At 34.8% G+C, this 24,387-nt stretch overlaps 1 protein-coding gene across 7 annotated transcripts in view; it reads right to left on the reverse strand.

The window, feature by feature from the left end:
* The window catches only part of Cntn6 (contactin 6), a 342,570-nt gene that overhangs the window by 92,069 nt on the left and 226,114 nt on the right, over positions 1 to 24,387 (reverse strand). For 5 of the 7 annotated variants that reach the window (XM_075983306.1, XM_075983312.1, XM_075983307.1 and 2 more), the window contains one exon: positions 365 to 549. In XM_075983306.1, coding sequence (XP_075839421.1) covers positions 365 to 549 — 185 coding nt within the window. Of the gene's footprint in view, positions 1 to 364; positions 563 to 24,387 lie in introns of all 7 variants that reach the window. The other 2 variants (XM_075983309.1, XM_075983313.1) reach the window with 2 other exon arrangements.

The following is a 24,387-nucleotide window of genomic DNA, read 5'->3' on the forward strand; positions in this document are numbered from 1 at the left end:
GCAGTAATTTTCTCTGAAGTTGAAGCTCATTGGTTGGCTAAACTAGGAAAATCTCCTCAGATAGACTATTGATTAGTCTTCCCACACAGGGAATTGAATGCATGTAATCCTATGTACATCTTTTTATGTGGTTGATGGAGATTTGAATTCAGGTCCTATTATTTGTGCCACAAGCACTTTCTCCAATAAGATACCAATTTTTACAAACAATTACCGCACATGTCAATCACAGAACTTATCACTCAACTGGAAATGTGCCTTTCCAATTTTTCCCATGATATATGTCCACAATATATTAATGACTTCTCCTATTTGCTCTGAAGCGCAGTAAAAATTCACACATTTTGCAATTCTATTTACTCACCATAAAAAATGAGTTGACCTTTCGCAAGGTTTCTTCCGCGAAGGTTACCTGCGATGCATTCATAGAAGCCTTCATCCTCTTGTTGAAACTTGGGGATTTCAAGGATAGCTTGGGATTTGCTGTACTTGACTTTCCCTGGCATCGGGCTTCCATCCAACCTCCTCCAACTAATATCAGGGACTGGACTAAACAGTTACACTTTATTAGAATAGACAATGGTTGTCAATGTGACATAAGGATAAAATAAGAGAAGCCTTGAAAATCACTCTCAAGTAAGGTAATTCAGTCTATTAAAGTGTGATTAGTTTTCAGATCACACAGTCATTCACCACTCATTCCTTCAGCCATCTATTTAAGATCTACTTAATCACCTGCCATTTACACGGCATTGTGCTATCCTTGGGAAACATATTACTGTTAGAATATACATGCCTTCTGTCCTTGTATTATTTTTAGTTTAATAGAGAAACATAATCAGAGTGTAAAAATAAATTCATTTGCAAATTGTAATAACTGAGACAAAAGAAATAGGATGCAGAGATAGTAACACAATTTGATCAATGGAAATGTGTTGGTCATTTGAGAATTTAACAAGTAAGACTAAAGTAGTTTCTACACATATTTAGAGATTATAATATAAAAATCATAGGTCCTTCTATAGCTAATAGTTTTTTTTAAAACAAAATATGCATAATAGGTGAGTTTGATTGTCAAGGATATGAATTAACATAAATAAAACCCTGTAGAAATTTGAAACCCAATCTTCATTTCCTCTTTTTTGTAACTTGTATGCTATTAATTAGCAATAAAATAAAAATGGATTTACATTTTCTCTGTCTTAATAGAAAATATTTATAGAGATTTCTACCTATAGGAATTTAATAGTATAGTCTGTTATGGTTATTTTTAAAATGAAAAAGTGATATGAAACTGTTTCACATAACAATTGAGTTTAAATCCCTGTTAGAGGAGGCAACACAGGCATAAGAAGTCACATGAAGAAAAGGTTTACTAGCACTCATCATTTGCGAAATGAAACTCCAGGGTATTTATATAAGCTTCTCTTCACTATCGTTAAGCTGTGGTATATTCCCACATAGATTTTTCAGATGACTTAGATATGTCTACTCTAGTATTTCAAATTGATACTGACAATGATATTAGTAAGTCCTTTGGCAAAGTCCATTTATCAGCCTTGTGGAAGATGTGAGGTTTCTTTAAATCACCAAGAGTGATGTTGGAGAGGCATCCAATCAGCAGCAGCATAGCTGACAGATAAAGATCTATAGAGTCTGAGCAGCAAATAAGTGGAGAAAATGAGTGATAGCTTTACAGAAGCTTTGGAGACAGCCACTACCCTGGGGAAACCTTAGGAATTCTTACTGGCTGAACAGTATGATTGTCCTGCTTCATATGTCAATGACAAGTACAGGCTAAACCTGTGGGTTTTCACACAATGATCAGAAAACATGTTCCAAATCAATGCTTGAGTTATTGCTTTTTCTCAAAAGTAATGTATAGTTTCCTGTTATAATTTAAATTTATTCAGCAAAAAATATCCCATATTTAGGGGTTTTTTGAAATGCCTGCCATTTGCCACAACTTTAGGTTGACATTTTAATAAATTGGCATATTCCAGACAACAATTAACCTAGGTTACTGGTTTTCTTATCACTCATTTTCTCGAGGTCCTAATACAAAAAAATAAAGTTCTGTAGGGAAATAAATGTATTTAGATTGAAAGATAGTCCCTATGTCTGAAACATCTCAATCTGCAAATATACAAATGTTGTCTTTGGATGGTTGTGAAACAAATGCCATTTATGTTTCTCACTATTAATATACTAATATACTAATAATAATTCCATGACTCTTTCATGCTGATTATTCTGTGTTATAATATTTCTATGAAAATTAGTTTTGAGAAGTGCATGTATTCAATGTTCTTTATTATATGTTCAGAATTTAAAATCTGAAGTGTATGACAAAAACTCACAAAACTATCCAAAAGAAGCTTATAGACTAAGACATTCAGATGAAATGATCAAATTTTGAATATTTTCTCATAGTTTTATCTTTTGCTTCACATTTGTTGTGAAGATATAAATCAAATTTTCGGATTACTAAATGTTTAAATACATGGTAAATGACAGAAAACATAATCATTATAATATATTAAATGGCTAAACTTTCCTAGAAATAAAGTCTTTGCTAGATACTGTATATAATTACAATATAAATATATTATTTTATTGACAACCCTTTATACCTAACAGTTAGAAGTAGGGGTTTATTTATCTCCGCTACTGATTCTATTCCTAATTTCAAGGAAACACTTGTATTGCGATAACCACACATTGAAACCTAATTGTCTATGATTTCAAAAAGTGTATCTCTATTTTCAGTGTTCCTACTATGTGGTGTCAAACATAGCAAGCTGAACTAATGCTAACTGAGTTTCCTATGGACAAAGAACTCGGGGACTACCTTGGATTTTCACTGAATAAGTGTTCTTTAATGGTAGAAAAAAAGTAATTGTACAGATGCAGATTTCTATCAGGTGAAGGGTAGCAAGAAAGCATCAGGTGTCTGTCAGTTCGCCACGCCTACTCCTTCTGCTATCATGCCCCACAGATCCCCATGTATCTCGCCACCAACAGTTATAGCACTTCCTTGTCAACTGCTGCCAAACTGCTTTAGAAAACTATAGCTGCATGGCAAACTGAAGGAATGTAGAAACATCCATATCCCTAAGAAGAGCTCTTAATATACAATACTGCCATGTCTTTGGCTATAGGACAACACCGGGTGTGATTCCATTCTCTCTAGACCTCGTTTAGTGAAATGAAGCAGATTTGGCAACTTGGCTTCCTTGTGAATTGAATCTGCTCTTTTACCTTGATTTTCTCTGCCTCAGTTCCTCCTATTCTTAAAGCTACTTCCTAAGAAGTCTTCTCACAGTCCCTTTCAGAAAACCATCCTTTCAAACTAGACCTCCTAGAAAAACAGATAATTAGAATCTCTGTACATTCTAATCATGTGCTGCTTCAGTTGAAATACCAACTGCAAGGAATCCTTATGTGTGTCTCAGAATGGTGGTTCTAATATAGACGTTACATTTGCACAGAAATGGAAGTCTGTAAAATTAAACAGCAGTGACGTAAAAAGCAATCAGTAGAACCCTTGTGCAAAGCCATGCATTGAGAAATGTATTTTAAGAACTTGCTGTCCTACAGGATCAAAATTACACCAAACCAAGAGGCAAAAGCAAGAAATGTTGAAAAAAAAAGTGAGTATGGACAGAGATGGGATCATTTTCTGGTTAAAAAGGAAATAACAAAAGCTTTTATTTTTCTTATTTCAGTTGTATTTTGGAAAATAACTATCTCTCCAGACATCTAGTAATAGAAAAGGTTTTAAGACTTAATAGTCTTGTCTGTGTTTTTTTTGTTAGTATTGTTTCATGTTTTTGAGTTAGGGTTTTTTTCTGGCTGCCCTGAAACTTGTTATTTGACCCAGAGATCTGCTTGCTTGTGCTTCCCACAGCTGGATTAGATGACATTCTGATTTTAAAACTTTTTCTCAAGATAAAACAAACAGAGTCATGGATTCCATATCTCCAGAGAATGTTAGGTTTTTGCCACCAGTTTTATTTTCTTTAAGAAACTTGGTCCTAATAATGTCACATGGCTACTATCTGTGCTGCTAACGAGGCTGCAGCAGGTGGACCAGGAGTTTAAGGCCTACTTGAGATACAATTTGAGTTGAAAGACAGTCTGAAAATTTTGATTAGGCCTTGTCTAAAAAAATAAAAGAAAAAAGAAACAGGACTATATATGAAACTCAGTGGTTACATACTTTTCTAGCAAGTAGGAGGTCCCTCTTACAACGTCTCCTAACTTAAAAAACAAAACAACAAAAAAAAAAAACTCCTTTCTTTATTTGGTCTGAATTGAATTGGCATTTCAATGTGTAAATTTAGGATGGAGAATACTGTTTATATATTCCCATCATAGGTTGGTGAGAACTAGGGCAAAACAATAAAAGATAGTTCCCTTGATGCCGACATTGATTTTGGAAGAACTATAGAAGAAGGCATTGCTTCCAACAAGTGTTAAACTCCAAGTTTCAATCCAAGGAGATGAAATTTTAAGATTTTAGTCAACAATCCACAAGCAAATGGACAAATCATCTGTGAAAATCAAAACTAACAAGAAGAAAATTTCTAAATTCTTCACACATTTCTAGAACAACATACAAATGATCCAAGTAAACAAATAAATCCGCAAGTCTCACTAAAGAACATAAAATCCACATTCTCTTTGATCAATTTACTTTGTTATTGCATCTTCCTCTTGTCTTTGACCCATTTGGGGCATTTTCCTATGACTGCCAATAAAGAGCACCAGATTAAATAAACTCTAAAACCTGAGTTCAAATGAGACGTAGGTTAGTTCTTTTGTTTGTTTGATTGTTTGTTAGATTGTTTTATAAGGCAGAATTTTTCTGTGTAACAGTCCTAGCTTTCCTGGAACTAGCTCTTGTAGACTAGGCTGGCCTTGAACTCCCAAAGATCCACTTTCCTCTGCCTCTTGAGAATTGGGGTTAAAGTCATGTGACACCACCACCCAACTATATGTTAGTTTTATCAGCATGTTTGAAATATACAATATTATAAATTCTTTGTATACACTTTATATTCTAATATTTTACAATCATCATGACAACAAAACGATTAAAAATAATATTTTATTTTTCAAATTTTCATTTTAATAAACTAGTTGGAGAAGTAGCAAGAATATTTTCTGGCTGCTAAAAAATGTCTTGATTCTTTCAGATATTATGGTCCTCCTGAACAGCATTGATATTATTTGATATAGAATCAGAGAACAAATACAAAATGCTAATTATTGAAAAAATATTCTCCTGATGTTTACATTTTATCCTGCAATTGTTTCATGACCCTATATAAACTATTTTGGGTTTTATAGCTTTTAAAATAGATAGTGAACATCAAAACCAGAACCATAAATAGTGATATTTAAAATTTATTGTAAGTTATTTTTTCTATAATATACCATCCTGTTCAAATAATAATGATTGTGATACAGTTGTTTGTTATTTATGTGATGTGAGTGGAATGTAAATTCTACATTTAGCTATATTTTATGGCATATTTAAAAGCACTGGATTTTTCTGAATCATTTATTTATTTATTTACAGAATGGCAATTAATAATTATATGTAGTATATAGTCTTATTGCAAAGATCACAAAAGTCATATGCTTCAAATACACCTTATAATACATGTTACTCCTTATATTTGAGTATCAATATCCAATTAAATAACTGAATATTAGCTTTGCTGGGTCAAAAGTAACAATTTCCATTAGGCATCTCTGTCATTCATATGTGTGTGTAGGTGTGTGTGTGTGTGTGTTTGTGTGTGTGTATGTGTGTGTGCTTCTTCTCTTTGTTTAAGGCTTTATGTGATGATGCATTTGAAACTCAATAATTTATAAATACTCCATTAACTGATTTCAGACTTTCACACCATAATTGAAATCATTGCAGCCATCTATGTACATCCCTCAAAGTACATTTCCTGCCTTTCTCCACTTAATGAACAAACAATAACCCTGATCCTACTTGGTCATGTTCATGCCTTGCTGCCAAGTGCAGATATTTAGGTGAAGGAATACTTTAATTTGAAGATACTTTTTAAAAATGTTTGTTTCATTATCAAGAGTCCATTGTTGTAGGTAGAAAAGAAATTCAATAGTGTTCATCAAAGAAAAGAAACACTGTGTTTAAAAGCTGGGCATTAAAAGTAAAGATTAATAATAATCATTAATTGAGTAATTACTATGTACCAGGAACTGTGACAGGTGGCTTCCATATGTCATGTGAGTTAAATTCTCAGCTGGAAGCTTCTAACAATGCTAATTACCTGTTCAGAATGGTACTCACGTTTAGACAGATAATTTCTACTAAATTATTATCTGCCAATTTTTCTTGACTTGAAGTTCCAGGAGAGGCTAATTAACTGTGATCCACCCTCTAATCCTTTTTAGTTACCACCCTTTCAATTACAAGCACAGCTGACTCTTCCGTTCTTCTGTAGGTTCAGTCATTCCTTTAGATTCTACCTGGTTTGATTCTGTTGATGACACTAGTCTTGCCATATGCACGGCAGCTCACTTATTCTAACCAAAGTAGAGTTTTAAAAAACTTTTTATTACATTTTTACATTTTATTTTATGTACAAGGGTATATGTTGGGGTGTATGCCATCACAATTGTGTGGAAGAAAGACCATATAGATTGAAGGAGTACGAACTCTTACCATGTGTGAATCCTGGGGATTGAACTCAAGTTATGAGGCTTGGCAGCAGGTGCCTTTATGTGCTGAAACATTTCACTACCAATAAAAATGTAAAATTTAACATTTAATCTTTCTGAAAATACCTTGGAGCTACAAGAAACTTTGAATGGTCCTCATAATGGAGATTAATATTAGACTGGAATTATAAGGAGTCAAGCTATTCATGTTGCTACTTACCACTCTATCTACATGAATTGTAATTTATGAAAACAGTCCCCATTTATCTGCACCCCTCCCCACTTCTTTACATGCTTTCTTAAAGAATTCAATCTATGATGAAAATCTTAATAATAAAGAAAGGCAACTAGAAGCTATTTTATCTTCTGATATTCCCCTGCATCCTAGATGAGGGATTTTTCCACCTTGTGTTTCACAAAGAGTATTGTTAATGCCCTTTCTCACTACATTTCTATTTTATAAACCATTTGCCTATAAAGTAAGTTCTCGCAGTTCTAAAATGCCACAGATATAAAAGCAAAGCCTTTCTTTCTTCTTTCCTTTCCTTCACTCTCTGTTTGTGCTTCTTAAATAAGCAGTACCAGAAATGAGGACTTTCTATTCCATTCTCTCACATAGTTATACTTTTCCAGAGAAAGCATCCTATTAATTTTATCCAAAGATAGAGAATGCATTTGTTAACCATCTGGCCTACTTTAACCTGAATTGCAAGTTAAATTAAAGCTTTCCACATGCTAGTAGGAACTATGCTTTCATTCAATACTTTTAGACCATAAATAGAATTTTCATTACTAGAGCCATTTGAAAAAGCTTATATTTCTCAAGGTTTTCTTAAACTTAATTATCCACAACTTAAATCCATGCCATCCCAATACTTCAACTAGAGACTTGTACAGACAACCAGTTTCCTAAGATGCTTGTGTTTGGGATTATTCTTAACTTAAACCTAATTTTAGAAAATCCTGTCAGTGACCATTTTCAGATAGTGAAGCAGTATGGCAAAATCACTGAAGAAGGCCTTTGTTAAATTTTAAAGTTATTCAGCTAGCTGCTTTCATTTTCCCAACTTGAAATATTCATACAAAGATATTGGAATGTAAGACTGTCCTTGGAGACATAATATAGATAATTTTCTGATTTCCATAGAGAGCAAAGTCACTCACTTTTTAAAAAAGGGATAAGGGTTTGCTGAGTGGTTTAAATATCGTCATGATTCTATTTATTCTTCAGGGTTTGCTTTGGAAACGTGTGTGTGTGTGTGTGTGTGTGTGTGTGTGTGTGTGTACATATATATGTGTGTATATATATAGTAATTTTCCATTACCTAAGATCATGGTTGAGGGAGTGAAGAATTTGAGAGATGATTTAACCATGAGGATTGAGCCCTCACTAATGCGATTAATGGTCTTACACTGTGCAGGACAGCAGTTTGAATGACCATCTAAGAAACAATGAATGGGTCTTCACTGGACATAGAATCATCCATCTGTATTGATATTGGACATACCATCTCTTAGAAATTGGAGAAATATATTTCTAGAGTTTATGACCCACCTAGACTGCTATTTGCTTTGGTATTCTGAAGGGACTAACACTAGGTTTCCCTTAGGAAGGAGTTGTTATGGATGCATAACTCACCCACAAATGCTGAATTTCAAGATTTACAATTAGTTTATTACTAGTAGCCATGAACAGTCAATGAAACCTTCCTATGCAATAAAATAGCACATATGAAATCTATATGACACTATGAGTTACACTTCTTCTCTAGAGGTATATCGTGTTCCCTTGCACACACATTCAGTTTACATACTAACTGGCAAATAAGAATATTTAACAATTGTCTAAAATAATAGAAATTATCAGTAATAGAACATTATGAATTAAAATTTTGAAACAAAATAAAGCTAAGATAAACTAACTACCAAGATTACCATTACTGACAAGGATCAAAGGGGCTATTGTCTACAGCCAAAATTTATCACTGATCTTTTAAAAAGATTTGTGTGTTTCTGTGCCTGAGTTTATTTATATATACCACGTGAAAGCATGCAAGGTAACTAGAAATTCAGAAGACAATGTCAAATCTTTAGAAAAATGAAATACAGAATCGTAAAACAGTAGATATGGTTATTGGGAACATGAGGCAAGTCCTCTGCAAGAGCAGGCAGTGCTATTAAGCATAAAACCATAACAACTTGCCCCTACTGATTTAGATTTAGGCAAAGTAAACACAAATTTACCTATGAGTAAAACTAAAAATGAACCCATATTTAGCACATAAGATGATTTGCTAAAATTTTTGTCAATGGTTAACAATAGCTCTAACATGATATGTTCTCACTCATAAATGGATATTAGACATAAAGAAAAGAATAGCCATCCTATAGTCCACAATCCCAGAGAAACTAAGTAATAAGGAGAACCTTAAGAGAGACATACATGGATCTCCCTGGGAAGGGGAAACAGACAAGTCTTCCTGAGAAAATTTTGATGGGGAGAAAGGTGGCAGAAGGGGAAGGTAGATGGGGAGGAAGGAGAAGAACATGTGGAAATGGGATGCCCAAGAAGGAGAAAGGACAGTGAGAGAGAGAGAAAGGAAAGAGATATCTTGATTAACCTTTAAAGGGCTAGTGAGAAACATGACATGAGTGGAATTCCCAGAAATCCACAAGGATGATCCCAGCTAAAACTTCAAGCAACAATGGAGAGGATGCCTAAACTGGCCTTCCCCTATAATCAGATTGATGACTATCTTAAATGTCATCATAGAACCTTCAAACAGCAACTCATAAAAGCAGATGCAGAAATCTAAAGGGAAGCAATGGACTGAGCTACCAAAGACTAGTACAAGAGAGTGAGTAGCCATAGTAAGACCAAAAGGGTCAAGACCATGATGGTGATATCTACAGAATTAGTTGACTCAACTAATGAGAGCTCACTGAATCTGGACTCAGAGCAGGGGAACCTGCATAAGACCAAACTAGGCCGATGAATGTGAGGGAATATTGTGAGAGTTGGGTAGTCTGTGGGTCCAGTGGCAGTGAGACCAGCATTTATCCCTAATAGTTGAACTGGTGTCTAGGACCACATTCTCTTCAGAGGGATACTTTTCTCAGTCGATATAAGGAGGAGGGCCTTGGTCCTGCCTCAATGTGAAGTGTCAGACTTTGTTGACTCCCAATGGGAAGTGATAGCCTCTCTGAGGAGTGGATGGGCAGTGGGGTAGGGAGAAGGGTAGTGTGGATGGAAGGGAAGGAGTGGGAATGGGGATAGAGATGTAAAATGAGAAAAGATTGTGTTTTTAAAAATCTAGATAAAAAAGAAAGAAAGAAAGAAAAAATAGTTCTAGATTACCACTGCTTCCACTCTTAGAAATAATGAAATAGTGTCATCATTTATAGGAAAACCTCTATATTTCCCTCTATTTATTTTTTTCCTAACTTATCTCAATTAATTAATTATAAACTTTCTTATAGACAATAAAATGATATACTATTATTTAACTATCCTATCATTATAACTAACATTTATTTAATACATATTATATGCTATGTATTAGCAATCTCAGTGCTCTACAAATGATTTATAACACATAACTACTAATGTCAACATCTGAGAACAAATAGATGAAGAATAATGTGTTTGCATGTACTCAAATCATACAGTATATTAAAAAACAAAGCTACACTATCATTCCAAAGTCATTGAGTTCAAAATCTATGCAGCAACAAAATGAATTCAATCTATGCTAAGGAGAACAATATGTTATTAGTAGTATGTTCTTGACTCAATTTGTTTCATAGTCAGTAGAAAGAATCCTATTTGTACAAGAACCAGAAGACAAATGTGTGTTTAGCATTTGGCATATTAATTTTATGTATAAGTAAAGCTTAGTGGTGGGTTTTAAGAATACCTTAAAAGAAGGAAATAAAGTAACTCTTTCTTTTATTTCAGATCACTTCCAAAATAGACATGGAATTTTTATCTCTCAAAACTGCCAATTACTTCAGCGGAAGAACAATGGGCTTCTTGAGAGTGGCAGCTATAACCCAGCAAGGAAAAAGATGGGGATTCACTCCCAGAAGTATATATATTCTTCTTGGATAAATTCTGTAGCTGTTGAGTTAATTTAATTTTTTGAAATAGTACTGTAAAAATCCAATTTATATTTTTTGAAATAAGAAATGCATATTTGAAGATAGATTGAGAACTTGTCTTTAAAATGAAAAGAGATTCTTCATAGAATAGGCTTGTGGACTTTGAATGGCTTCACTACAATTATTCTTGAGAAGTGTTTGACAAGATATTTCAGGAAATGAACCACTTTATGTTTTTTTTATCAGCAACTCAAATCTAAAAATAGAAGATGTTAATATGTATGTGATCAAAATGCAGCCACAAAAAATTTGGCATATGATTGTCCACAGCAGTAAAAATGGAAACAATGCAATAGAAAATGAAATATTCTCGAGCTTGAGAGTGGCTGAAGAGCACTACAGGAGCACCCCACCATCTCAAATGAATAATCTAGTGTTTTGCAATAACAAAAAAAAATTTCACTAGGCATTTTATTTTGTTTTAAATAAAAGCTAGCCAAACTTCTCTTTCTTTTCTTGAGGCTGTCTATATTGAGAGGTCTCATTTTAAAGATCAAAAACTCCATAACAACTGATTACATTATAACACATTATGGGAATTCTTTCCTTGTTAGTTAATGTTATAGACAGGAAACTAGAATAACTATTCTCAAAATTCCTGGTTTGGGGCATTAGTCTACTCTGTGGTTCAACCCTTTTCCTCTTGTTTTTATTGAACAATTGTTACACATTTTATATAGGGCTGCACTTACACTTTACACTGGCCCGTTATTTGCTGCCATGATAAATATCTGCAAGAATCAGTTTACAACTGAAAATATTTTTTTCTGGGTTTTGTGTATTTTAACTGACAGTATCTACTGCTCTTAATTTCAGAGCAATAAGAGTATGAGGCATAGGTTCTTCACATCATAGCTGACCCAAAGAAAGGAAGGAAGACAATGGGTCCAGTGCTAAGATATGCCCTTCAAAGATAAACCTTCAGGGGCTTTCTTTCTAAAACCAGCGCCCTCCGTTTACAGGTTCACCACTCCCCAAAAATCTGTGTCAATTCGGAAGCCATCAGTAGAAAGCGATGTACTCGATCAGAAATCTTATGATCTAATCATCCATCAAACTGCCCTTACAGAGTGTTCCATTAAGATTAAAGACACTGAGTGTCAAGGAGCATGTATATAAACACAGCTCTCAGGAGACTAAGAAAAGGAGTGAAAAGTGGAGGATAGTGATAAATAGCAAGTTCCAAACTAGTATCGCGTACATGGTGGGGTCATTGTCTCAAAGAAGAAAGAAGAAAAGGAGGAAGGATGGATGAAAAGAAGCAAGGAAGGAACAAAGGAAGGAAAAAAGAAAGGAAGGAAGAAAGTAACTATCACTATCACAGTCTAATCTGCAGAAAACAAATTTACCAGACCCAGACAGAATCACTGGTGGAATTACTGTGGACTGCAGAAAGAAATAATCACAATTTTCCCACATATATGTTAAAATAGAAACAAAGTAATTAAAATGCATACTGTGAGACAAATATTAACAAAACATTTTTATTTAATGTATTTTCATATAATATATTTTGATATTTTATTTTAGTTTCAATCTTCCCTGCCTCTCTATCCCACAACATCATATTTCTCTGAAAAAAACCAAAGCATGAAAATAAAAATAAAAACCAATAATGAACCAGCAAAGGAAAAAATAGTACCCAAACAAAAAAGTAAGACACAAAAAGCCAATGAAGTAACACGGAGTTCATTTGGTGTTGAGCAACTACACTGGGACATCGGGTCTCATCTGGCATGCAGTTGATATACACAGAAATACTCTATTGAAGAAAACTGAGTGAGATGTTTTCCCGATGGAATATGTGAAAATCTGAAATTTGTTATCCAGTAGAAGATATGTCATATGATGTCATGTGACACTCAAACAAAAGCATGTGGAAAAAATTCACCACTCAAACCATAGTAAAAAATAATCTACTATTATTGTGAGAGTCTCTTGTTTCCACATTCATAATTAAAAGCAAGTATATTTCCAGCCATAACTTACAGTCAACATTGTAGTGAACAGCCTAGCTTATGTAAGACTATAATATAAAATTAATATGATATATCTTCACATATACATAGGATTTTACAAAGGTTTTATGGAAGAAATGAATCTATTATTGGTTATGCATTATGAAATCAAAAATTTAAAATTTAAAAAGATTCTAGAATTAAAAATGAATTTCAGAAATCTATAAAATGCAAGAGTATTTCATTCTTTAAATTAACAATTAATATCAAAATTCAAATTCAAACAAATTATTATTATATGACAAATTCTGAAATGCTTAGGTTTAATCATGCCTGTGTGAAAGTAGTTTTCTGCTTATATATAAATATATTTCATAAAAATTATTAGAGGAACTTCAATTAAATGGAGAACAATTTTACTCTGACATGAAGCTTAGTATTTTTTTTATATGTGAGTTTTTCCGATATGAACCGGAGATTTAAAACTATCAAATAAAACCATGACATCATATTTTTGGGTATAGTTATACTGATCTCAAATTTATTCAGAAGCGAAACAAAGTAAAAATAAACAAATGAGTAATAAATAGAATACTGAATAGTCAGGATAAATAGGAATTCTGAAATTCCCTGACAGAAGAGTTAAGCATGGGCATAGTGGCTGGAAATCCAGTGGAAGAGAGGGAGGAAAGAATATGTAAGCAGTGGAGGTGAAGAACATGATGAAGAAATCTACACAGACAGTTGAACCAAGCTTGTGGAAACTCATGAACTTTAGACTGATTGCTGTCGAATCTCCTATGAAACCAAACAAGGCCCTCTTTATGTGGGAAAGAGTGTTGAAGTCTATAACTATCTGTGAGCTCCCTGGTAGTAGGGAGCTTACAAAGTACTTCCTGTTTACTTAGGTAATATGATGTCCTTCTGGAGTTTTTGATGGGGATGAAGAATAGATAGATAGTTATCATTATAGTTTTCCTTAGTTATAATAAAAGATAATGTAAATAGAAATATTGTATCTGTAATTCTTGCTTGATATCTGTTATATGCAATTTTACTATGTTAAAGTTAAAACCTTCCTATTTATCTAAACAGAAAAGGAGAGTGATGAAGATCTCTTTAGTGTGTGTGTGTTGCTTTTCTTGGTTAATGAATGAATAAACTGCCTTGGCCTGTTGATAGGGCAGAACTTAGGTAGGTGGGGAAGACACAACTGAATGCTGGGAGAAGAAAAGATTCAGAGAGACACCTTGAAGCTGCCAGAGACAGATGCTGGGAATTGTACCTGGTAAGCCACTGCCATATGGCAATGTACAGATTAATAGAAATGGGTTTAATTAATATAAGAGTTAGCCAATAAGAAGCTAGAGCTAATGGGCCCAGCAGTGATTTAATGGATACAGCTTCTATGTGATTATTTCAAGTCTAAGCTAGCCAGGCAGCCAGGACAAATAAGCTGCCTCTCCCTGCAACACATAATAGTATACATACGTAACCCTTAAAATTCCTCAAGATAATACCTGCAGCTAATAAACACTTTTATCAGAGAAGTTGAATACAAAATTAACTGAAAAAAATCAGTAGCCCTCATACACAAATAACAAAAAAATGAAAAGAAATCATGTAAATAACTCTTTTTGCAATAACTTCAAATAATATAAAATATCTTGGGGTAACTAACTAAGCAAGTGAAAGACTTATATGATAAAAAAAAAACAGTTTTTGAAGAAAAACATTAAAGAAACTATCAGAAGATGGAAAGATCTCCTATGCTCACAAATAGCTAAAATTATCATAGTAAAAATGGCTAATCTACTAAAGCAGCCTGTAAAGTCAATCTGATCCCAACCAAAATCCAAACACAATTATTTGTAGATATTGAAAATGCAATTCTCAATTCCATATGGAAATGCCAACAATCCAGGCTAGCTAAAACAATCCTGAACAATGAAAGAACTATTGGAGGTTTCACTATTCATGATTTTTAAATCAAAGACCAAGACATAATTCTAAGCATCTATAGATAAAGAATTTTTTATAAAGAAGTCAAAAGAATACAGTAGAGAAAATAGATATCATCTTCCATAAATAGTGATGGTCAACTGAATGTCCACATGTGTAAGAATACAAATAAAGCCATATTTATCACTCTACATAAAAGTCAAGTTCAAATGGATCAAAGATTTCAGCATAAAACCAGATATATTGAAGCTGATTTCAGCATAAAACCAGATATATTGATGATAAAAGAGAAAGTGTGGGATAGCCTTGAAAACATTGGTATAGGAGACAACTGTCTGAACCGAACAGAAATAGTGTAGGCACAAAAATAAACAATTAACAAATAGGGTATCATATAACTGAAAAGCTTCTGTAAATCAAGGCAGCATCAATAGTACAAAATGGCAACCCACAGAATAAGAACATATTTTTACTAACTCCATATCTGATAGAGACTAATATCTAAAATTTACAAAGAACTATAAAAACTAAATATCCAAAAACAAGTAATCAATTAAAAATTGGGTGCAGAGAATTCTCAAAAGAGGAAACTCAAATGGTTGAGAAACACTTAAAGATATATTCAACATTCTTAGCCATCAATAAAATGCAAATTGAAAAAGACTTTGAGATTTCATCTTAACACGTACACTAATAGCTAAGAAAAAAATAATCACATGTTACAGCTTATGCTCATGACGCTATAGAGGAAGGAGAACACGCCTCCATTGCTGGGTGGAATACAGACTAGTATAGGCACCATGATAATCAATATGGCAGCTCACCCAAAAGTGGAGAATGGATTTAGCTCAAGATCCAAGTATACCACTCCTGGACATATACCCAAAGGATTCTCCATCCTACCACAAAAACACTTGTTCAACCATGTTTATTATGGCCTTATTCATAATAGTCAGAAACTGGAAAGAACCTAGATGTCCCATAATAGAAGAGTAGATGAAAATGTGGTACACTTTACAATAACTCAGCTGCTAAAAAAAAGTGACATCATTTATAGGTAAATGAATACAAATAGAAAAAAAATCATCCTGGGTAAGATAATCCAGGCCCAGAAAACAATCATGTTGTGTATCCCCTTATCAGGATATATTAGCCATAGAGGAAATGATAACCAAGGTACAAACTATAGACACAGAAAGATTTGGTCAAGAGGTGCACAAGTGTGTAGGGGATTATATTGATAATTATATGGATAATTCTGAGAAGAGACAAAATAGATTTTAATGGCAGACTGATGTGGCAACTCAGTGATGAGGTGTGTCGATAAGAGATGGAAGGAGAGAGTACTAGAATTGCAGAGCATTTGTGGGGGTAGAAATATATTTCAATGGAAACTTCCTGGAATGTATGAAGGTGATCCTAATGAAAACTAACTGTGGGTATGGAGTCCCAACTGGTCATCTCTTGTCACCAGGCAAGGATTCCAACAGAAGAACTGGATTACACTCATGTAAGTTCTTGGCCAAGGTGGTCTGATGAAAATCCCCAAACAACCCGGAATATTGCTAAGGCAAGAAGTTGTTCTCCTACAAACTAACAGTATGACTCCATTGTCCACGGTGGAGGAAAACACTCATACAAATTATTGAACATGGAGAAGTCTAACTGGTGCCTACATGGATCCTCAGCACACATCTCTTTGGTGCTTGAGGGTACATTGCATATTATGAAAAGAGAAATGTGTGTTCTATAAACTGTTATTCCTGCAAGGTATACTAGGGAATTGACAGAACTTATGGGAATAGTCAATCAATGTCTGTTTTGACTTAAGTCCCAGTCCAGGAGAAGGAATCCATAACCAACACATCTTTGTAACCAAGAACCTGAGACTAGATATCCCAGAAACCTATGGTAAAACCAATCAGAGAGGCTTCCTCTTGCATCAGTGGGAACAGAAGCAGAGACCCACAGTCAGATATTACACCATTATTCAGTAAGAGTGTCTAAATAGGACTAGAGAGATGAGTGAAGAGAGAGAAAAAAGATAAGGAGAGGAGGACACCAGTGGCCAGCCACCCAGCAACACACCCAGCTATGGAGTAAGAAGGAAAGAGATATATCAATAGAGAAAGGTAAAAGTCCAAAGACAAAGGTAGATGGTAAATTTTCAGTTAAGAAAAACTGTCTAGAAACAACCCAAGATAAGGTCAGATATTCATAAGTAAGAATAGGTCTCAGTGTATTTATTTGGTAGCTGGGTGGTGTGCCCCCAAAGGGCAAAGAGTAAAAAAAATATTATACCTACAACATACATTCATAAAGCCATAAAAGCAAATGTACTAGCAAGATGGGCTTGAGCGATGACTCAACAATCAAGAATACTTCCTGCTGGTCCAAAGGGTCTGAACTGAGTGCACTCATCCATGCCACACCTGGTAACTCAAGCACCAGTGTATCTGATGCCATCTTCTGACCTTTGCAGGCACCTGTAAAAGTTACAGAAGTTAAAAGATGTGCACTAATTCCTACACAAACATGCATGCATACATTAAAAACCAGAATAAAATCTTTGGAAAAGGAAACAAGAATCAGCTAAAAGAGTTCTTAATCTGAAAACTGAAACAACTTGAGCAAAGCAGTATTCAAAATTCAAAGTATAAAATTACAACCCAAAGTGGAAAATAATTGTTTATGAGCTAGTATTTTAATAAATAAATTATTGAAAATTATGAAATGGAGAAGTATCAAATCTCTCAGGCTAAATTCTAAATAAAGTATGTAGATTTAATATGCAAATGGAAGTGAAGAAAAACTTTGTACTCATGAACCCTGGACTGCACAAATTAACCTTCTTGAAAATAATCAGTATAAAAGGAAACCAAATAATGTGATTTTACTGCGGAGAAACCTAATAAAAATGACTTCAGCTGGTAAAGAAGGTCAGCTTCAGCATTCATAAATCATGGTGAGAAAAACATGTCCATGGCATTATGTGATGAAAATGAAACTTTTGTTCCTTGTTCTTCCTCCTCAAAAGCTGTAAACACAGTCTAATTAGCAGGCTATTTTAAGGTATTCACAGATAAGAATAAAACTAACCATTACTCCTTACTCAATCAAGATCATCCGAAACAAGAAGAGTCTGGCTACTGCTACAAACAAGAGGACTGTATAGAGAAAAGAAACTATGAAATGTGCTAAAAATTTTATATGAACAGGAAGACCAAGAGAATTTGATAGACATATGTACTTTACTTAATAAAAATTTGGTGTAGGAAGTCCTTCTTTATGTGTGTTGCTTTTACTGAGTAATGAATAAAGAAACTGCTTTGACCTGTGATAGAGCAGATTAAAGCTAGACAGGAAAACTAAATTGAGTGCTAGAAGAAAGTAGGCACAGTCAGAATTCATGTGGTGACCACCAGAGACGGATGCACCGGACACTTGCCAGTAAGTCACAGCCACATGGTGATACACAAATTAATAGAAATAGATTAATTTAAGATATAAAAGCTAGCTAACATTACGCTTAAGCTATTGGCCAAACAGTATTGCAAATAATATAGTTTCTAAATGATTATTTTGGGGGTAAGTGGCCAGGAATGAATGAGCAGTCTTTTCTCCACAAAATGGTCTGTCAGTGTGGTCTGAAATGTTTGCGACTGATGCCCACCACCCACTTTGGGTCTGAATACTTGAGTGTCCACTCAGGGATGGGAGGAAAGTAGCTAAGACAATGATACTGGTCAGCAGCCCTGCCTGAGCAATAAGCACAATTGGGTCTTCTAGGAGTGCATGGCAGATTCCTGCTGCCATACACATAGATATTTCCAGCACATGTGGTGCACTGCATAGCAGATTTATCTTTTACCAAGATAAAAAAAAAGGTTTATGTGCTGCTTGGTGCTACCCAGAGTTGAGGTGTTAAGGTTGGCTCTCACCTGGCAGTCCCAGAGCTAGCAGTGAAATACCTCTGCCATATTGAAAGCCTGAGAGAGGCAGAACTAGAACCCAAGGCTGCTGTGACCAAGCTGCTTACCATTTGAAAAGTTCTCCAAGACAAAAAAGGATTACAGATACACAACACACAGATAAAAACATATAAGACCTCTAAATGAGACACAGTGCATTCAATAGTGTAAGTAGGCTTAGGAGATAAAAGAAGAAGAATATAGAAAAAGAAATAAAAGAAAGAAATTAAAAAACTAAAACAAAGTGTTTAAAGAGACAGTGTACAGACAGACATATATTAAAGAAATAAAGAGAAATAGGTCACCTAAAGATGGAAAATACACAGAATCTGATTATGCAGACTATTGTGTTTTCTTTGATTTTTTTTGACTGTAGAGAGACATTTGATTCTGAGTACTGCTAAACTAAACCAACCAATATACTTTAAAGGTATTTTGACTTCGATATATGGGTCTAAGGATATGTTGCTTTGGTAAAGAGGTTGTTCTTTTGTTTCCACAGAAGATGAGAACCTGGGGATTCTTTCAGACCAATGTGGTTTGATGGACCAAGATCCCTAGACAGGTCACAATGAACACTCCCAAAAATTACTTTGCCCAACCAAAAGCAGAAAGCAGTTTGGAAAAACTATGCCCAAATTCGCAAATATTTGTTATAAATGTTTGTTTACATTAAAGGGATATATGCTATAGAGATTTGTAATTGTATTGATCTTGGTCTTTTGATACAAATTTAAGATCATTTCTGCTCTTGATTAAGGTATTGTGTTTGTGCAGTTTATTTAAAAATGTAATGCATAATTAAGGAATATAGGTTAATAAATAATCATCTATAATTGTCAAGCTTGTTGTAGGCCCATATTTCTATGTGGTATGGCAGCCAGGTTATCAGCCTTAGTTCCCCACCTGAGGTGGTCACAGAACCTTCCAGACAGGCTGTCACTAACCTAACAAAAGTTCAAGATGTTGCTCTCCTCTTTCTTTGTAATTTGCAGGATGCCTGAAAAGAAATGCTAATTCAGCCTATGTGACAGCAACCATACTGACCAGGAAGATGTGATAGCAGGCACAGGTAGTTGTAGACATGACTAAAAGCCACTCACCTGGTTACCTAGGAAACAGAATGCTATGTATTTCCCCCTCAGTTAAATTTTGGTGATAAAATGATAAAAACTGTTTGGGGAAAAAATGAGGAATTCTTCAGCATGTGAACTCGGGATTTTATGAAGGATCATGGAGAGTCTCCTTCCCGATAAAGCCATGTGAGTTGTGTCTTTATTTCTGTGCCTCCACACCAAGCAAGAGAGAGATAGTTTATTTTGGGGTCTGGTCAAAAGTAATAATTTATCGTCTGGGCTAGCACCAGATTTCAACAGCTTATAATCATATTAGTTAGGTTTTGTAGATATATAGAGATATATGACCCACAGAAAAATGACTGCTGAAGTTGCCTAAAACAGTGAGACAGTCTTTTAGGGTACCTGCATCGTGAAAGAGTCTGTCAAACATTCTGAGAGACACACAAGAAAGTGCTCAACATACTGGCAATATAGGCAGAATGATCCTTTAAATTTCCTGCTTAATGGAAAAATCTGCTGGACGCTATGGGCCTATAGGCTTAAGATGGGTGTTCCAAGGTTACAAAAGGATTTTGGGTGACTGTCCAGGCAGCAAGATATCCCTGTCATTTCTATAGTTTTGGAAGTTAGTTACAATGCACTTCCTGATGACTTGGGTAATATTATATCCTTCTGGTATCTTTGATGGAGTTGAAGAATAGTTATAATTATAGTTTTCCTTAGTTATGATGAATGATAAAGTAGATATAAATATTGCAACTGTAATTCTTGCTTGATACCTGTTTTGTTATATGTAATTTTAATATATTAAAGTTAAAACCTTGCTTTTTATTTGAACAAAATAGGGGAAATGGTATGTATATTCTGTATATGTGTTGCTTTTGTTGGTTTGTGAATAAAGAAGCTGATTTTGACATGTGATTGAGGAGAATAGAGTTAAGCATGAAAATTAAACTGAATCTTGCGAGAAAGTAGGCAAATTTAGGGAGAAGCCATGTAACCCCCACCAGAGTCAGATACGTCAGAAGCTTGCTTGTAAGCCACAGTCATGAGGTGACACACAGATTGATAGAAATGGGTTAATTTAAGATATAAAAATTAGGCAACAATACGTTTAAGTTATTGGCTAAACAGTATTGCAAATAATATAGTTTCTGAGTGATTATCTGGGTCCAAGGGGCTGGTAATAATGATCATCTTCCTCCAAAATCAATTAATCAATTATTGGTTGCTTATTTGTAACAAATAAACCACCATGAGTCAAGTAATTAGAATGAAATATGTGGATTTACCTGAGATCACATTGTAGTAAATGCTCAATTTTTGTGTTCTAAAAGGACTTTTAATTTTAAAGTGTGTTATATTATGGTGCTGGAGAAAGGACTCAGGGGTTAACGGTGTTTGCTGCTTTAATAGATGTTCTAGGTTCAGTTCTCAGCACCCATGTCATGGCTCATAAAAATGTGTATGAGTGATAGCTCCAGGTGATCTGATATTAATCTGTATACTACCAAAAAGCAGACAAGTGGCCTGCTTCCACAGATTGGTTCCACAGATTGGTGCAACAATGTGGTAGACTAAATACATGTAAAACCTGAGAAGGCTTAAAAATTAATTGTAGACACAAAAGAACAGAGTTAAGAATGGTTTACTAGAGGCATTTTCTTGGGTGGGTTTTGTTTGCTACAAGCAAGCAAAGGCATGTATCTTTATAGATAGGTTTTTCTGATTCTGCCTTAAAAGGAATAAAAGCCATGCAATTTTAAAATGCAGTTTCGTCGGCCATGCCACCAGCACAAACTCTGACTAAGGAGCATTTCAATGGCATTTGTGGGCCCGGATATTTTTGTGCCCACTTGAGACCAGGAGAAAAGCAGCTGAGACCATGCCCATGGCTCCACACTCCCTGCCTGGGCAGGCAGGAGGATCAGATCTAATAGGCTTGCATAGGCAGTAGAGCATGGCAGATTCCTGCCACCACACACAGAGATATTTCCAGGCTGTGCAGTGCTCTGCATGGCAGATTTAGCTATTACACAGATTAAAAAAAGGGTTTATGTGCTGCATGTTCATTCTCAGAGTTAAAGTGCTGAGCCCAGCTCTGGCCTGGTGGATCCAGAGCCTCCACCATTTTAAAAGTGGAAAGAGTCAGAGCCAGCATACAGAGCAGCTGCAACCAAGCTGCTTACCATTTTAAAAGCTCTCAAGACAGTGAAGAATTACAAATGTGCAATAAAGACAAATCCAGATGAGTCATGGTGTTGGATAAATGTACATAGGCTTGGGAGAGGAAAAAAAAGAGCATAGAAAGTTAGAAAAAGAAGTAAATGTTTTTTAAATAGGTATAGTCATAGATTAAAAGGAGTAAAGAAAAATAAGCCATGTAAAAATGGAAAGTTCACAGAGAGTCTGAATTTTGTATATTATTGTGTTATTTTTTTAATTTTTTGACTGTGAATGAGCTAACTACAGAGACGTTTCATTGTATGGGCCGCTAAGCTAAACAAGCATGCATACTATAAAGGTATAATGACTTCAGAATGTGGGTCCAAGGATATCTTGCTTTGGAAAAGAGGTTTAGCGTTTGTTTTTCACAGAAGATGAGAATCCATGGATTGCTTCCAGACCAATATGGTTTGATAGACCATGTTCCCAAGAAAGGTTGCCATGAACACCCTTAGAAAATTACTTCACTCATCTACTGACTGAGATGAATCTAACACATAAGATATACCATGAAAGACCTGATAATGTTTGGGGACAGTGCCCCCAAACAGCAGGAAGAAGTTTGGAGAGAAATAACTATGCCCATATTCCCAAATAGGGTTTATAATTGTTTGTTTATATTTAAAGGGGGATATTTATATTTATCCATCTATAGAGATGGATAATTTGCATTGGTATAGATCACGGTTTATTAATACAAATTTAAGGTAAATTTTGTTACATGTATATGTATTTCTGATCTTGATTAATGTATTGTGATTGTATAGTTCAGGTCTTATCTCCAAAATATACAAAGAACTCAAGAAACTGGTCATCAAAAGAACAAATAATACAATAAAAATGTAGTACAGACCTAAAAAGAGAACTCTCAACAGAGGAATCTAAAATGGCTGAAAGACACTTAAGGAAATGTTCAACATCTTTAATCATCAGAGAACTGCAAATCAAAACAACTCTGAGATTCCATCTTATACCTGTAAAAATGGCCAAGATAAAATACACTGATGACAGCTTATACTGGAGAGGTTGTGAGGAAAAGTGAACATTTATGCACTGCTGGTGGGAATGCAAGCTGGTACAGCCCCTTTGCATGTCAGTGTGTTGTTCTCTCAGAAAATTAGGAAACAACATTCCTCAAGATCCGGTAATACCACTTTTGGGTATATATCTAAAGGATACTCAATGTTCCACAAGGACATATGCTCAACTATGCTCATAGCAGCACTGTTTGTCATAGACAGAACCTGAAAACAACCTAAATGCCCCTCAACCAAAGAATGAATAAGGAAAACGTGGTACATTTACACAATGGAGTAGTACACAACAGAAAAATAATGATATCTTGATTTTTGCTGGAAAATGGGTGTGACTAGAAAACCTTATTTTGAGTGAGGTAACCGAGACAGAGAAAGAAAATTATCAAATGTACTCACTCATAAGTGATTTTTAAACATAAAGCAAAGAAGATCAGCCTACAAATCACAATCCCAGAGATTTAGACAACAATGAGGTCACTAAGAGAGACTTACATAGATCTAATTTACATGGGAAGTAGAAAAGGACAAGATTTCCCAGATAAATTAGGATCATGGGGACCTTGGGGGAGAGAAAGGGGGGAGGGGAGAGGCCAGGAGGGGAGCAGAGAAAAATTTAGAGCTCAATAAAAATCAATAAAAATAAGATAAAATGATGTAGTGTATAATTAAGAAATATAGGTTAAGAGATAGTCATTTTAGTTAGATTTCCTAAAGGTACAAAAATGTAGTTCAGATGGATAGGTATTCTTCAAATCTTTCAGAGACCTTCAGAATATGGCATTTAATATGTTTTAATAACTTAAGACTTTTCATGACCATGAGACGCATCTGCTCCTGGCAGCAACAATTACCTCAAGAGGAAGATAGGCATCAGGAAGGCTCTTTATGGAGCTGGTTAGCTATTTGGCCAAGAAACAGCTCTTGTCTGGACTGCTTAACCAGACATTCAGGATCCACAGAGAAATGACTGCCAAACTTGCCTAAGGTGAGATGATCCTTCTGGGTTCATGCTTCATAATAGAGTCTGCTAGACATTCTGCAGGATACAAAAGAAAGCGACTGAACTGACTTTGAAATTTCCTGCTTCATGGAAAAGTCTGCAGGACACTATGGGCCTGTAACCTGAATATGGATGCCCCAATTTGTCAAATGACTGAATGAGGGAATAACAGTAGCTTTTTAGGAATATTAAACACAAATATTTCAAGTAATGACCTCATAATTAACCCATAATTCTGGGCAATTGTGTCAATACAGAAGCATATACATCCCTTTTCTCTTCCCTAAT

Source organism: Microtus pennsylvanicus, chromosome 8, assembly GCF_037038515.1.
Source record: "Microtus pennsylvanicus isolate mMicPen1 chromosome 8, mMicPen1.hap1, whole genome shotgun sequence".
Taxonomy (NCBI): domain Eukaryota; kingdom Metazoa; phylum Chordata; class Mammalia; order Rodentia; family Cricetidae; genus Microtus; species Microtus pennsylvanicus.